The sequence below is a fragment of the Diabrotica undecimpunctata genome, chromosome 6 (genome assembly GCF_040954645.1).
Source record: "Diabrotica undecimpunctata isolate CICGRU chromosome 6, icDiaUnde3, whole genome shotgun sequence".
Classification (NCBI taxonomy): Eukaryota; Metazoa; Arthropoda; class Insecta; order Coleoptera; family Chrysomelidae; genus Diabrotica; species Diabrotica undecimpunctata.
In genome coordinates this window covers 110,756,606-110,773,248 of record NC_092808.1, presented here as the reverse complement: position 1 = coordinate 110,773,248, position 16,643 = coordinate 110,756,606, and the positions used below count along the sequence as shown (strand labels likewise).

General features: G+C 34.3%; 1 protein-coding gene across 1 annotated transcript; it reads right to left on the bottom strand.

Moving 5' to 3' along the window:
* Positions 1-641: 641 nt before the first annotated feature.
* Positions 642-1,412, bottom strand: LOC140443184 (uncharacterized). Its single transcript, XM_072534285.1, has 3 exons — positions 925-1,412; positions 800-865; positions 642-712 (listed from the first exon to the last, which is right to left on the bottom strand). Exons 1-3 carry the CDS (start codon positions 1,181-1,183, stop codon positions 642-644), a joined length of 396 nt encoding a protein of 131 aa, XP_072390386.1. The 5' UTR covers positions 1,184-1,412.
* Between the last annotated feature and the right edge of the window lie 15,231 nt (positions 1,413-16,643).

Below are 16,643 nucleotides of genomic sequence, written 5' to 3'. Positions count from 1 at the left end.
CTTTTAGGGGTAATTGTACCTCTTGATATATTACACTGCTGCAATATTTTCAGTGGTGTGATATTCTTAAGGGCAACACCTAAAAATAAATGTGATGTTAATTTCTTTATTCAATCCTTACAAGGCAAAATCGATTCATTATATTAACCTTCGTGTAGTGGCATTACTGAGTGAGAGACTTGGTAGACTGTTTTTTGATGTGAGTATTAAACAATTTATTGTAAGTACTAGAATGTTTCAGTAACTTCATATATCTTTGTTAGATTTTAGCAATGGGAGATTATAAACACAGGCAAGCTCCTATTTCTAGTTTTTAGCCCCAGCTGGTCTATGACATTGAGGCAACTAAACTTAAAAACTCTAGTATCACTACCAGAAGGTTAAGCAAACTGTTAATTTTATAGTTAATCATATTAGAGAATATTTACAAATCTGCTGATGACAATACAAAATATAAAATTTTAACTATAATTACCTTTTAAATCCTTACTCTCATCAGTTTGTATTAAAATTTCTTCGTTTGGTAACTGTGCATCATTGTGTTCGGCAACTAAAAAGTTTCATAAAATAGTAACCAATTTGAAAATTATTGTTATCTTAAATTATTGTTATCTTCATTTGAGATACCCCATTGATTATTATCAATGGGGTATCTCAAATGATTGAAACATGTGTGTAGATTGTGCATCTCTACTTGTTGAAGGACTCTCAACTAAAACAAAAATTTAATATAATAATTTATACCATGATTCACTTCAAGTAAAATAATTTTTATTAATTACATATCAGGGTTACTTACTTTCGGTTACATTTGCTTCCACACTCAACATTGAAATACTTCTGGGATGTAAATTAGAACAAGAATCTAAAATCAATCATCAATCAGTTATTTGTTCTCTAATATCAAATATTTATTGGACTCACCATACAAATGTAAGCTAGGAATTGCATTTTTATACAATTTATGGCTCCATGAAGAAACAAACTTATCTTCAAAGTGTCTGTGGCAGATTCGTTTTGTTTTAAAAACTGTCCAGGAATTCATCATATCTAAATTAGGATTTTTTATTACACTAAGCCACTTCCTAAATCGTATAATCTCTTTATCAGGATTTGGAAAGGCATGTCTAATTGACGACGAATTGGTACATTGTAGGATACAACATTTATTGTGAAAAACCATATTTAACTAATTATTATTAATCTGCAAAATACTGTTTAAACACCGCCACGAACATTTAAAACACAGATCACTGAGGTAGGTGGTTTGTAATTTACAAACTAATTTGAGGTTAATGCTAACAATAACCCAGAGATATTAAACCAAGTTTAGTTTAATTTCTTTGCAATAATAACCATCAAATTCAAATCAAAATCTGACTATATAGACGCTAATCAATTACTGACAATTAGCGATTGACAATTATAATTTTTAGTTGTGTTCTAAACAGAAACTGCAGAGTAAAGGTAAAGACAGAGTAAAGCGACATCTGAGGATTTGTATCGGTACTACAAATGACATTTAGTTTAGTTTGACCTTGAGCTACCTACGTGAAACGTCTAGTTATTAGTGGTCTGTGAGTTAAACATTCCTCCGAAGTTCTATTTCTAAGCCAAGTCTTTAGACGCTTAAGCGTAGAAAAACTACGCTCTAATGTTGTGCACTGACTGGCAGTGTAATTAATATTTGCAGAAATATTCTGATATTTAGATACATATGAATATCGCAGTTTTCCATTATTTTGCACGACTCTTTTCTACTTTTGGATCCACAGTGAAAACTCTTGTTCTATAGTGGAATATACAGTAGATGGTCCAATAATATCCTGGAAGGTGTCAACAATTTTTTTTAATGCAACTTTATCTTCTGGTGTGTTATCAGTTTTAGGTAAAACAACTCGAATATTAAATAGATTCATAACTTTCGGTGAAAGTTGTTCTTTTAATTCAGTTAAGATATTGTATAAAAGTGGTAAATAAACAGATCTTCGGAAATATTCTTCGCAAGAGTTAGCAGGTTGGTTTTGACGACAGGTTTGACGAGAAGCTACATGATACATCTTCAATTCAAGGTCTAGTTGTTCAGATATTTCCTTTACTTCATAGTGAAGTTTCTAAAAACAGATTCAGCATTTGATCTTTTATTTTCAAGAATGCATTTAGTGTCCTTTGTAGCCTTAGTAGCCTTCTTTAAATCAAATTTTGGTGACTGAAGAAGACGACTAAGTGATACAGTTGTACCTAAAAAATCACTAAGACAAACTACTGAAATGAGAAATTCTGGGCTCCTAATAGTTTGCATTAATAAAAATGTATCAGCTGACATTTTACTGTCTTTCCACGTAGAGATTGTTTCAAGAGTTTTGTATATTTTGATGATCGATTCGGCCTGGAACTGAATATGACCTTCATGCCTTTCAACCCAACAAGTTTCACAAATACCTTGGACACCAGCCTCCAGTTCCTTTATTTGTATTCACTAACGTATCAGACAGAGCTAATGCAATAATAATATTCACTTTGATATTTATTATAGATAAATTATAAAATGTAGCACACAATATCAATACTTATAACACATTCAAATTATAATCAACCAATTCGTATAATTCGTATCTTGGACTTCTTCCTTCCCCCTTTTTTAAATTTAATGTTTGTTTCGTCCCCCTTTTAAGTGTTTTTTGTGTATGTCTTAAATTGTCCTTAATTTTTAATTTTAAATACTTGACTTTGCAATCATTTGCCATATATTTCAATAGAACTTTATCAAAGAAATTTAATAATTACAAGTTGAAAGAATTGCACACCCACACAATTTGTACATCTAATCTCATTCATTGTCTTACAACTGTCACCTTCATAAAATAAAATCTCAATAAATAACACACATTTCATAAATATATCTCTAGAATAAATATAAATAACTTTTAAATAACTCAATGTTATGGAACATTACTTTCATCTAACAAACAATCACATTACACCTATTTCTAATTCATTGTATAAAATCTGTCTCCTCAAAAACTTCCCGGTTTACTGTCAAACAATTACAATAGCAGACTTAAGTTCTCCATTCAACAATACAGGATAGTTTGAACCATGTTCTTTCAACCATCAATTAATAGATTACCGGCATGTAAGTAATGTTTTATTTATTTGTTCATTTATTAATTTATTACAATTTAATAGACTATTTTACCAATTTGTGGGTCTTACCTTGTCTGCTTAAACATTTTATTCATTTTGAAAAACCACAGACATGTAATATTGGCATAATTACTGTAATTTATATCATCTATCTTTGTTTATCTTTATTAGACAATACCCTAATATGGGATTATTATTTCAGCATTTATTTAACTTTGTATCGAGACCTGAAGATGCTTTGCATATTGTAGAAAGCGAAACCGGTCATCTGGATAGTTAAATTAAATTGATTGTGAGTAAGTCTAATTTATTATTTCTTTTGCCTTTTTAAAATTTCATACTATAGCTTTTAAATGTTAGGCTCTAGTAATCAAAACTTCATAGTGGCCAGTCAATGAAAGGAATAGGTTGTCTTGATGGTGAGAATCATAAAAAATGGCAAAAATCGCGCTACGTTTATTTATTTAACACCTGTATAAAATCTAAGTTTATTTGCGGCAAAATACAAAAACTGCATACAAAAGCTAAGCTCTTTACCTTTAAAACGAATCTTGAATTTTGTCGATAGGTCACTTGAATCAAAAGATATCGAATTTTTATCGTCGAGCTGATACAAATTTTATTGAATATTGATTTCGCACTCATAACTGATATCTAAAATCGACGGTCACTTCAAGCATTGTTTCTAAGAGAACGATTCATTTTACACAAAAAATGCTTATAAACATTTTTGTTTAAAATTATCTCAGCTACATTTTTTATTTGAAACATTTTTTTCTGTGTACAGATTCTGTGTAAATCGATTTTTTTTGCGTTTTTACCCCTCTTCGAGGGGGGTTTTAAGGGGAAGCCCGAGGGTGAACTGGTAAACTTTTTGCATCTTTTTTGAGGTCCAAAATTAATATTCCCGGCAAAATTAAGCTTGTTCGTATTCTTTTTAGAGGTTCAGTGGCATTTTCGTCTCTGACGACTGGAGTATATAGTTCGTTCATGATTTTATATCTTATGCCTTTGAGAGTACTAAAGGATGAAATCAAAGTAAAATATGTAAAAACCGTGTAATTTCCTGAAAATTTTTCGTGAAAATTTAACTTTGTTTTAGAAAAAAAAAATTCTTTTGTAAAAAATTTTCTTTTTTATGCCATTTTACGAATCGATAGAGGAGTATTAATACTTTTTTTTTTTTTTAATTTTGGAATAAGGGCTACTAACTGGTGCCCTATGGGTGTCAATTATGACTTAAACATTTCCTCCATCATGCCACTTCTTAAAAGTTTGTTAGTTTTCATGATAGCGAACCTGCAAAAAAAGTCATAACGGCAGATCTTGAAAACAAAAAATATTGCCTTGGAAAAGTTGTGGAAAATTAGGAAAATTCGATTTTCAGAAAAACGCACCCTAATTTTACTCTTTATTTCCTTTGTGTTTGCTTATCTCGTATGACATTTTCAGTACACAAAAGACATAAGGAATAAAATCGTAGTCGAACTTTGTATTGAAATTCGATGTTCTTTTGACATTGAATACTCACATTTCGGTGAACATTTAGTAAAAGTATTATGATCACATAATTTTGTATCAAGGTCCCCAAGGAAACTAAATATAGGGAGGGCCTTAGACAAGCCGATTCAAATGGAGTTGATAATAGAGAAATTTACACACAGAGAATTGAAATTTACCATCACGGAAGAAATCGACCCGAAAAAAATCTCCTGGTTACGACCTTGTAACGAAGGAAGTCTTACAAAAGCTACCCAGTAAAGGTACGAATTGTAATCTGCAGATATCCAATGCTATTTTTAAACTTATTAACTCATAATTTTTAAGGGTAGTTCAAGGGTAAAGAAGGTTTCCGTTTTAGGGTATATATGATATGGGGGGAGCAAAGGAACCATAATGACTACTAGTTCTGATGGTGTCATATCAAGGAGTAAAGAGCCTGCAAGAGAACTGCCTCAAAGTCTGAGATGTGGTGGATGCGACCATTAAATTAGGATGTGTGCCTCCACCAAAATATAAGGTTACTTCTTGTTTTTGACGCTTTTTATCGTGACGTCTTATCTAGATAGATAAGACGTCACGATTATCTCTAGAACTTAGAATATCTCGGACATATTACACGTGGAGAGAAATACACCTTGCTCCAACTGATTATGCAGGGAAAGATCCAAGGAAAGAGAAGCATAGGGAGGCGTAGAATGTCATGGCTGCGCAACCTGAGAGAGTGGTACGGATGTACATCAAATGAACTTTTCAGAGCAGCTGTCTCAAAAGTCCGAATAGCTATGATGATTGCCGACCTCCGCCGCGGAGATGGCACTTGAAGAAGAAGATCGTGACGTAAAAGGCATCATGTGAGGGGGTTTAATCAATAGAATCCAACAAAGAAAAATTCGACACCCCCATCGAACAAGGTTGTAATTCATTTTTAGCGATTTTACAGGAGAAGCAAAAAACGAAAATTTAAATGTTTAATGAAAAGAACGTTAAGTTACAGGTATTTGTTTTAAATTAACGCAGTAATTATTTTCGGAACGAACGTCATAATTTACGTGAATTATTTTCGCATTTTCATTGCGTATCTGTAAATATTTAATTTCAGATCATTTTACTTCAATACTTTAAATATCTACTTCATAATTAATATGGGTGTCTTTAAATAGTTTAAACCTTAGGATTTGCTTTTCATTTATTTTAGTTACGGAATAGGTATTTCTTGTCTGATGCTTTGGTACATCGTATTATGGTTATCTATTGGTCTGGAATATATATGACTTGATATTTTTTCCATTTTTTTACCAGGGCATGCATTGAATCACCCTCGTTTTGTGAATGTGCTACTTTAAAAAACACATGTGTAATGTTAATGTTAAACTTTTTCACTGCATAGAAGTATATAGCAAAGACTATTCTATTTTGTTTTGTCCACTGCAACTATCAGAAAAGAAGAAATGTCTGTAAATTCCTTTTTTACTTGCGTTTCAATAAATAAATATACAGCACTACAGACATAGCAGTGTCCTTCTGAAATGTTTGTAAATTACTTTTTTACTTGCGTTTCAATAAATAAATATACAGCACTACAGACATAGCAGTGTCCTTCTGAAATGTTTGTAAATTACTTTTTTACTTGCGTTTCAATAAATAAATATACAGCACTACAGACATAGCAGTGTCCTTCTTTGTCTCCCAAATCAAAGACGGTCATTTTTGGCTTATAATATGATGCAGAAACTTCTGACATTGAAGTGGATAAGATCTTTTGGGGATCAAAACATGCCGCAACTACTGAGTTACTACATTGAGGAAGCGACTTAATTTGCGTTTTAAATTCTCGCACCGAAATTGATACGTATAATTAAGCTGTAAACTTTCCCTTTGTTCAATGGAAGTTTTTTTATAAATATCACATGTTGCGCATAGATCTTTCTTGGGTTTAAAGAAATCTATGTTAAATTCATTGTAGAATACTTCTAGATATTGTTTTTCAGTAGCTTGTATCTCTGGTGCATATTCATTATACGTAATCGTCAAAATATTGTTTACGGCTACGAACCCTCACGTAATGTGACTTTACAATTGGTATCTGAGCATTATGTGTCCTCACACTTTGTTTAATAACCTCAGGTACTTTGTTTGGGCAGTTTTTGTGATGGCCTCGTTGATCGGCTAGTGAAACACAATCAGTTACGTCCATATCAATTTTTTTAAATAGTGTTAACCCACTTATCTGTAATGTCTAGAGTATCAACAAACATTTTCTTAAATACTTCTGAATAGCTACAGAATAGTCACAGAATAACAATAGAAACAGAAATTAGCAATTTGTAATAAAAAGGAAATTGTGGTCGTCTATTAAAAAGAAAAAAGTTAATAGCAATGGGTATTCTAAAAACTCAACATTTTTACTTTTATAACAACATATTTATTCTAAAACATTTTACCTTCTGAACTGATAGGTACATATTCGGACACATCAGCAGAGAAAGGCTCTTTATGATCACTACACTCTACATCAGGCCGTAAGTTTCTTTTAAATTTGATTAAATCATTGCGACGTTGAATAAATATTTCATCAAATGGTACATATTATTATGATGTATTTTGCACATAAAGGGTTTTGTATGACATCAAAATCTTTTGCAATACTATATTAGTTTTCAATCTCCCCATAAATTTTGTTCCAAATCTGTAATAATATATAAGAAACTTATTTTTACTTACAAAAGTGTGATTATGATAATTACTTACCCTGTTTTTTTTGTGTATTTTACTATTTTTCATAGCTAATTCTAATATACGCATATTACGCTTAATTTTGAATATATATCTCGATATTGAAACACTTTTATAGTCAAAAATATCATATATATTTAGGGATTCTACAGTATTCACTGCCTTCCCTCGCTCAACCGTTTCCATCTCTCTCTGTTGTTCCATTCTCCATCGTTTAGTCCTCTCTTACTCATAGCGTCGTCTACTTCGTTCCTCCAGGATTTTCGGGGTCGTCCTCTTTTCCTCCTTCCTATGGGGCTCCATTCGGTTATTCTTTTTATCCATCTGCTGTCGCTAGCTCTTCTTACATGTCCATACCACTTTAGTCTTTTTTGTTCTATATATGTTAGTATGTCTGTTTCTATTGATGTTCTTTGCTTTATTTCGTCATTACTTCTCCTATCCATTCTTGTTACTCTGCAGCATCTTCGCAGGCATTCCATCTCTGTTGCTATTATCTTACTGCTGTTTTTCTTGTTTATGATCCAATTTTCGGCCCCATGTCATAATACTTTGCACTAATGTTTTATAAATCTGCGTTTTTGTCTTCATATTTAGGTGTCTATCCCACCATACTGAGTTAAGTTGTCGGATTGCTGTTCTTGTTTGTCCTAATCTTTGTGTAATTTCTTCCTCTGTTGTTGCCTTTTTCGTGATTATGAACCCCAGGTATTTGAATTTATCCTTTCCTTTGATTGTTACGTTGTCATCAATCTGTAGATCTTCTATGTCTTCTTCACTTGTAGATAGGTACTCTGTTTAAAAACAATCAAAAATATCAACTAAACTAAATAATGTATAAGTTACATTTACGTAAATGGGATATACTTTAACTAGTCGAACATAGAATAAAGCAGCAATTCATATAGCATATCGGATTCTTCGGTAAACTATTCATACAAATATATTGACTTACGGGATACATCATACATTTGTTTACTTTCTAAATTACATACATGCAACTGTAACTCTGTAACTCCTTTAAAAACCTTAATAATCGTCAAATATATAGAAACTAAAAATTTGACATAGCAAGTAACAGTGTTACTACCTTTTTCATACTAAAATAACACTTAAGTTAAAGTACAACTATTTTCAACGGAGTATAAGCGAAACTATTGGGAATTAAACTATGCCGTTTATATTGACGTGTGCGCAATTTTTTACTAAATTCACCTGTGTTGAAATCTAAAAATAGATCTAACTTGAGTTACAACCTTGTTCGATGGGGGTGTTCAATTGACCATGGCAGTATGTCATGAATACCTTAAGCTTATATCACCTTAACACATTAATATACAGATAGATTCGAGGTGTCATATGACAGGATTTAACGAATTGAATACGACGAAAAATTAAAATTAAAGCCTTCTATTTCATACCAAGTCTCCTCTCAGCTATTTGTCCTCTTTATCATGAACACCTGTTTCTACATTAAAGCAAACCATTAGGTTAGGAGACACACCAGATATGGGCTCGAAATAATTAGGACTCAAGCTCTGTCTTTCTAGATAATTTTTCTCTCAGGCAGTGATAATTGATTTGGTGAGAGATCTGGATATTCACAAAAATGCTGCTGATTTGCTTGGATACCGACTCAAGAGTAAAAATTTATTACTACCTTGGGTGTCTTTTTCTTGGTTCAGATCTGATGAAAAGAATTTTGTGCCTTACTTTACACAAGAAGGAAATCTATATGACAATAAAGGTTTCATGGTTCAATTCAAAATCAAGTATGAATCCGCTCAATGGTGTCTCTTCATCGAAGTGCTGCTTAAAAGCAGGTTTTCTTCATAACAATGGTCTTTACCGGGTGGTGAATCGCCAAACAGGCCATAGGAAACCGAATGGGAAATTCTAAATTGTTAAATTCCTGCTTTCCTAATTATTTTACATCAAAAGTCATAAGAAACTATTTGTAGAGGACTAAAAACGAATGTTAAAATTGTTCTACGAATTAAGCGTATTACAAAATTTTGCAAAAACATAATACATTTTTCAGGCCACCCCTTAAAGTCAGGCCACACCAAGTACAAGAATGTGTATGACATGTTGCGTTTGGTCATATTGATGATTCTGATATTTGACAATACTTGAATTGTCAATATTTTTATGTTATGATTAAATTATTACCAGCAAATTTTCACAAATACTACTACTACTAGTGAACAATAAATAGTACTTTGTAAAAAATAAATTATATTGTTTACAAAGCAATAAAGTTGTTGAAATGTTTTCAGCTCAAGAAAAATCGCAATAATGTTGTATTCAGGCAATACTGCGAGCACTACCAGATAATACAATTCCAGGTTATACGACAATTCAAAGAATTTCAATATAGTTTTACTGTGATCCTTCCTTAAAATAATTTATGATAATTTCGAAACATAAAACTATAATAAATGTTTAAACAAGACATTTTGTACTAAGCAGTATCCCACTCGATTGTAAAATTCTCGTCTAACATTAGCCAGAATGCGTGGCGTTATTTTTGCACACTCTTCAATAATTCGCATTTTTATGCTTCAATATCTGTAAATTTTCAGTCAGAATAGATTTTTGATTTTAGTTGCCCCCAGATAAAATAATTGTTTGGATCTAAATCTCCCGATCTCGGGGGCCACTTAATATTACAGTCAGGTCCATTTAAACAATTAAGAAAGCTGTTTTTAAGGAATTCCTTAACCTCCGAGTTATTATGTGCAGGTCATCTATCCATTTGAAACCAAATTTCTTCTTCATCTGGAGCTATTTCTGCAATTCTGGGTAAAATCTCTTCTTGTAGCAAGTCTAAAAACTTTTTTGAATTTAAATTTTTCTCATAGAAAAATGGTCCAATAATATTGTGTCAAAATATTCCTAACCAGACATTTATTTTTCGACGATATTGGGTATGGTTTTCAATAATATCCTCAGGCTTACTTGTCGACCAAATCCTATAATTTTGAACATTTCGTTTATTATTTAATGTAAATTTACATTAATCACCAAACAAAATGTTTTTTAAAAATTATTTGTCTGCATTAGCCTTCTCTAAAATTTCATAATAAAATTCCGCTCATCGCTCAGCATCTCCCTCTGTTAGTTCTTGATGACATTGAAATTTATATGAACAGAATTTATTCTTTCCAAAATTTTTAAGGCCGTGGAATTACGAATATTAAACTGATCTGCAATGGTCCGAGAACTTATTTTAGGATTTTCTACAACTGCTGTTAATACATTTATTTCATTTTGATTTTATAAATTTCTTGGTACCGCAGCATTATTGTTTATGCAGGTACAATTAGAAATCACGGTCCCAGTATTTTTAAATGTTTGTAAAATCCTTTGAATTGTTGAATGACTTGTAATTGGTCTATTGGGATATCTTACGCTAAATAAAGAACTGACAATTCGCGCACTATTGCCTGAATAAAATATTTTTATTATTGCTACTTTCTCCTCAAATGAATACATTTTTTAATCAACTATATGGTTTCTTAAACAATAAATCACAAAAAAAATGATGAACATGATTTATTTAAAATGATGAACATGATGATAAACAAAATAAACGGCCCTTGTGAGAACCGCACAACCAGACCAATCGGACCTATAGTTCAAATTTGCCATATAAACAAAGAAGGCATAAGCTATGCTAAAAGCCAGTTTTTATCAAAACTATTAAAAGATGACAACATTGACTTAGTTGCTATACAGGAAACCCACTGCGAAACAGAGAAGCAACTACAAAAAAGGGGCAAAATACCGGGCTATGAACTATTAGGCGCATCTTACCACCGAACATACGGCACAGCCACATATGTCAAAGAAGATATTAAAAATGCTTCGCTAATCTCTACTTCCACTGATGACTGTATTTATAATGTGGTCATAAAAATCGCTAACATTACCGTATCCAACATTTACAAGCCACCTGCTACGTCGTGGCCAGCCCAAGCAATTGAAGTACATCCTCACCCTGCTGTATACGTTGGAGATTACAATAGCCATCATGAACAGTGGAAGTACAAAAATAATGATGCGAATGGGAATGCTTTAATAAAATGGGCAGAAGACGAACGCCTGTACCTTTTGTTTGATGCCAAAGATCGATCAACCTTCAGATCCGCGGCATGGAGGCGGGAATACAACCCCGACCTATGCTTCGTCTCGACCGACAACAAAAACATACCTCTAGGGGCTTCACGAAGAGTTCTAACTGATTTCCCACACAGCCAACATCGACCAGTAATAATAGAAGTAGGGACGCAAATCCCTTTAATTAGTTCTATCCCACGTCCAAGATGGAATTTTAAAAAGGCCAACTGGACTGACTTCTCTGCGGATCTGGATAAATGCCTAGGGTGGATTACACCTAATATCAAAAACTACCACAGATTTGTTGGTGCCGTCCTAAGTGTAGCCAAAAAACACATACCAAGAGGCTATCGCAAAGAATATATCCCTGGCTGGTCGGAAAATAGCGAGGAATTATATCAGAGCTTTCTTGAAACTGGCGACCAAGAAATAGCGGATGAACTACTGCACAGCCTAGACGCCGCTAGAAGCCAAAAGTGGACCGAAACAGTGGAAAGTCTAAACTTCCAGAAATCAAGCAGACAGGCATGGTCATTACTGAGAAAATTAGGGAGTGGTGTCCGTACGAAACGCCGAGAGGCAGCCGTAAAGCCAGATGCCGTAGCATCACATATAGTAAAAACATCCAGGGCACCAAAGGATAAAGCACACACCATTTTCGTAAAGAGAGAACTTAAAACTTTAAAACACGTAGCCACAGAAACGGAGCATTCCCTCCCCTTCACCAGCGAAGACATATCAAAGACTCTTAAAGACGTTAAGCCAGCAAAGGCACCAGGATTTGATAATATTCACCCTGAATTCCTAATAAATTGTGGCAAGTATACAAAAGTTTGGCTGGCCCGATTTTTCACAGACATCATGGTAACTGGAAATATTCCACAAGAACTAAAGCGCTCTAAGATAATAGCCATACTAAAGCCAGGCAAACCCGCCGACAACCTAAAAAACTACAGACCAATTGCGCTTCTCTCTGCCATCTACAAACTATTAGAGAGGCTTATATATAATAGAATCAGTACAGAACTGTTCCAGGCGATCCCAGTCGAACAAGCGGGTTTTCGACCAGAACGAAGCTGTGCAGACCAGGTAATGTCACTCACCACCTACATCGAAGCGGGTTTCCAAAGAAGACTTAAAACTTCAGCGGCATTTATTAATCTCTCGGTAGCTTACGATACAGTATGGAGAGAGGGCCTTATATACAAAATTCTCCGTGCAATCCCCTGTAAACCAATAGCATGCTTAACGACCGAATGTTTCAAGTAGTGATGGGCACAGATATCAGCCTACCAAAGAAACTTAAGAATGGCCTACCACAGGGGTCAGTGCTCTCTCCACTACTATTTAGCTTATACCTAGCAGATATGCCGGAAACACAGTCAAGAAAGTTCGGATACGCCGATGACTGGGCCCTCGCTACACGATGCAGAATACTAGAAACGTCTGAAGAAGTTCTGACGGCAGACTTATATACATTGTTCAAATATTTTCGCAAGTGGCGACTTCAACCAAATGCATCCAAAACAGAAGTTAGTTGCTTTCAACTGACCAATAAACTTGCTGGAAAGGAACTCAACATACGGTTTGAAAATACCACACTTACCCACAACAAAACACCGAAGTACCTGGGCGTAACACTAGACAGAACGCTATCATTTAAAGAGCATTTAACAAAAACTCCCCAAAAGTTGAGTACAAGAAATAACATTATACAGAAGCTCTGCGGTACCACCTGGGGAGCATCGGTTTCCACTCTCCGCTCTACTGTCTTAGCCCTTGTTTTCTCGACCGCTGAATATTGTGCTCCAGTCTGGCTACACAGTCCACACGTAAAAAAGGTCGACAATCAGCTGCACAGCACTATGAGGATGATAGCTGGTACAATTACATCAACTCCCACCCAATGGCTTCCAGTATTAAGTCACATCCCACCTCCACATTTACGACGAGTCGACGCACTTACACGTGAATACAAAAAGATCATGAACAATATGAACCTATCGATCCACCAAGATACTAAGGATGCACGAAATACCCGTCTCCGTTCTAGAAAACCACCAATGAAAACGGCAAGAATGATACATGAGGAGTTCAACATCACGAATGCATGGTCCCAAGAATGGAACGAATGGCAAAATAACATACCCTGCATTACCCACAAGCCACCAGGTTTTGATCTTCCACGCAAAACATGGTCCACTCTAAATAGGATCTGAACCAGACATGGCAGATGTGCATACATGCTACATAAATGGGGAAAGAAAGCGTCTCCTCAATGTGACTGTGGGGAGAACCAAACCATCGACCACATTATTCAAGAGTGTCCCTCAAGATCCTACAATGGTAGCCCTGAAGACTTCCTGTTTGCAACTTCAGAGTCAATTGATTATATAAATACACTTGATGTTTGGTTGTAACTATTTAAAGTTTGTCAAATACCTATATTACTAGTGTTTGTGTATTTGTTCTAAATGTGTTGTAATTGCCATACGATAAATAAACAAAATAAAAATTTTGGCAATTCAAATATTGTCAAATATCAGAAACATCAATATGACCAAACGCAACGTGTCATACACACTCTTGCACCGCGTGTCGACTGGCTTTAAGGCTGAAAAATATTTTTACAAAATTTTGGAGTACTCTTAATTCGTAGAACAATTTTAACATTTGTTTTTAATACAGATTTCAGTCCTCTACAAATAGTTTGTTATGACTTTTGATGTAAAATAATTAGGGAAGCAGGAATTCAACCATTAAGAATTTCCCATTGAATTTCGTATGGCCCGAAAAAAGCTCCTTATAAGCAGGGATTTGTCTCTTCCCCTAAAACTACGTCTAGTTAAATGCTACATTTTTCCGATCTTACTGTATGGTGTGGAGGCCTGGACGCTAACGGAGACGCTCACGAGAAAACTAGAAGCATTCGAAATGTGGGTGTACCGACGCATTCTTCGTATATCATGGACCGCACATGTCACCAACACAGAGGTAATCCAAAGAATCGGAAAGGAGAAAGAAATCGTGAATACAATTAAACAAAGAAAGCTTGAATATCTAGGCCACATATTGAGACACGATAAGTACCGTCTACTGCAATTGATTGTCCAGGGAAAAATAGACAGTAAGCGAGGGCCAGGCAGGAGAAGACACTCGTGGCTCCAAAATCTGAAGAATTGGTTCGGGCTCACATCGGTCGAACTATTCAGAAACGCAGCAAACAAGATCATAATTGTCATGTTTATAGCCAACGTTCGCAACGGACAGGGCACTTGAAGAAGAAGATGGCCCGTTTGACGATTCACCACCCTGTAGTCAAAATTCAACGTCTGAATCGGAATCAATAGAACGATATAAAAGTTATTTCAGTGTCGTCTTTATTTCGTCAGCCGTTCGAGGTGATTTCGATTCAAACCAGAAAGTCCAACCAATGTCTCAAAATCTTCCCACTTTCAGTGGTTCAGGCACAGAGGTGCCACTTGCTTTGGTGGCGAAGAACTAAATAATTAAATCAAAATTAAAATGAATTCTTAAAAAACCTTAGTCACAAAATTGAACCCGCCATCTCAGTTTGACTGTCTATATTGAAGTGACGAGTGACGATCCCGTCCAGGGCAGTTATGAATCTTTTGTTTCGCGCATGCCATACTCTACCAACTTAAAGAAGTTGAAATACCTACGTAAGTAAGAACTTTCAAATTTCTACACAGGTAATATGGATTGTTTAACTCTTAGTGATTATAAAAGACTATTATTGATTTTTAAATTATAATTAGAAAGTGACGAACGTTACAAATGAAGAGTTAATTTTTAAATGCGCATCACAAACCATATAAATTGTTTTGCAGACCTGTGTTATTATAAAATATGCATGAGCGTTATTAAAAAATATTGTTTAATCAAATGAATAATATATACATAACTTTCGTTATTGCAATTTATAAACTAGATTTATATACTTTTATATTACCCTCGTAAAGAAGAGACTAACATCAAACATGAAAAACTAGAAATAGGTTTGCAGGTTACAATTAAACACAAAAGAAACCAAAGCAAAAAGGTTTGTCGATTGAAAATGACACGGTGGCACGACGGCGACGTCAGATGCAGCAACGACAGCATCTGCTGCTTTCTTTTGTACTTCTGCTAATGAAAAGCTCGGAAAATCAAAACACTCCTTTACTCTGCCTTGCTGCCGTCGATTGCTTCTAATAAAACGTACTCTAAAAATACAAAACAACTGTAGCGTAGTCTACGACAATTATTAATTAATTTCAAGTTATAGTATTTTATATCATGTCTGTCTTGTGATGCACATCAATGGCGTCAGATGAGTAAATGTCACAGATATATATTTAAATTTGTTAAAACAGTTGTTTAAATTACCATAAGTATTTACAAATTATTTAATTCGTAAGATTTTTTCTTTAATATTGAACGTTAGCTATCTTCTTCTTCTTAAAGTGCCTATCCGTTCCGGATGTTGGCGATCATCACGGCTATCTTTACTTTAGTTAGCTATAATTATGGGAAATTGTCTTATATACTACCGAGCATAAAATTAGGATCACCCGTATTTTGAAGTTGTCTTTTTTGACAAGTTGATAGTTGATAAACTGTTTCATAAGGTTCATATATATGAATTTTTTCTGGTGGTGCCAAGTTTTTATACAGAACATTCTTTTGTCCAACTGTAAGCGTTCTTGGCTTCGAACTCTTTGTTAAGACATACATTAGTTACTTTAGAAATTTTTATTCAACCCATTTGTATTTTTTCGGTTGCAACATACTTTCACATAACTTCCAAGGAAAAATGTTATTGTTTCTATAAGTGTTTGACTAAAAAGGTCCTACATCCAAATTCCTAAAAACCATTATCGACATAGTTTTTGTTTCAGTGATTTTATCTCATCATCATCATCATCATCAGTGTGCTATATATAGCCCTAGTTAAGCGTTGACCTTCTCCAGTCTATTTCGCCAGTCGTTTCTGTTCATCGTGAACCATTGCCAGTTTATTGCGCCGATCTACCTCGCGTCCTGATCCATACCATCCCTCCATCTCAGTCTTGGTCTACCTCTACTCCTATTTCGTACTGGTGCCGCTAATGAAGTTCGTCTGGGTGGTAAGTTTT

What these genes read in the sequence shown, in the direction of transcription:
- LOC140443184 (XM_072534285.1), bottom strand. Translation starts at nt 1,183, where the DNA reads ATGGTTTTTCACAATAAATGTTGTATCCTACAATGTACCAATTCGTCG. An exon ending in TCCTAGCTTACATTTGTATG is followed by an intron (nt 866 to 924) that starts GTGAGTCCAATA and finishes GATTGATTTTAG; the next exon opens with ATTCTTGTTCTAATTTACAT. An exon ending in GGAAGCAAATGTAACCGAAA is followed by an intron (nt 713 to 799) that starts GTAAGTAACCCT and finishes TTTTTGTTTTAG; the next exon opens with TTGAGAGTCCTTCAACAAGT.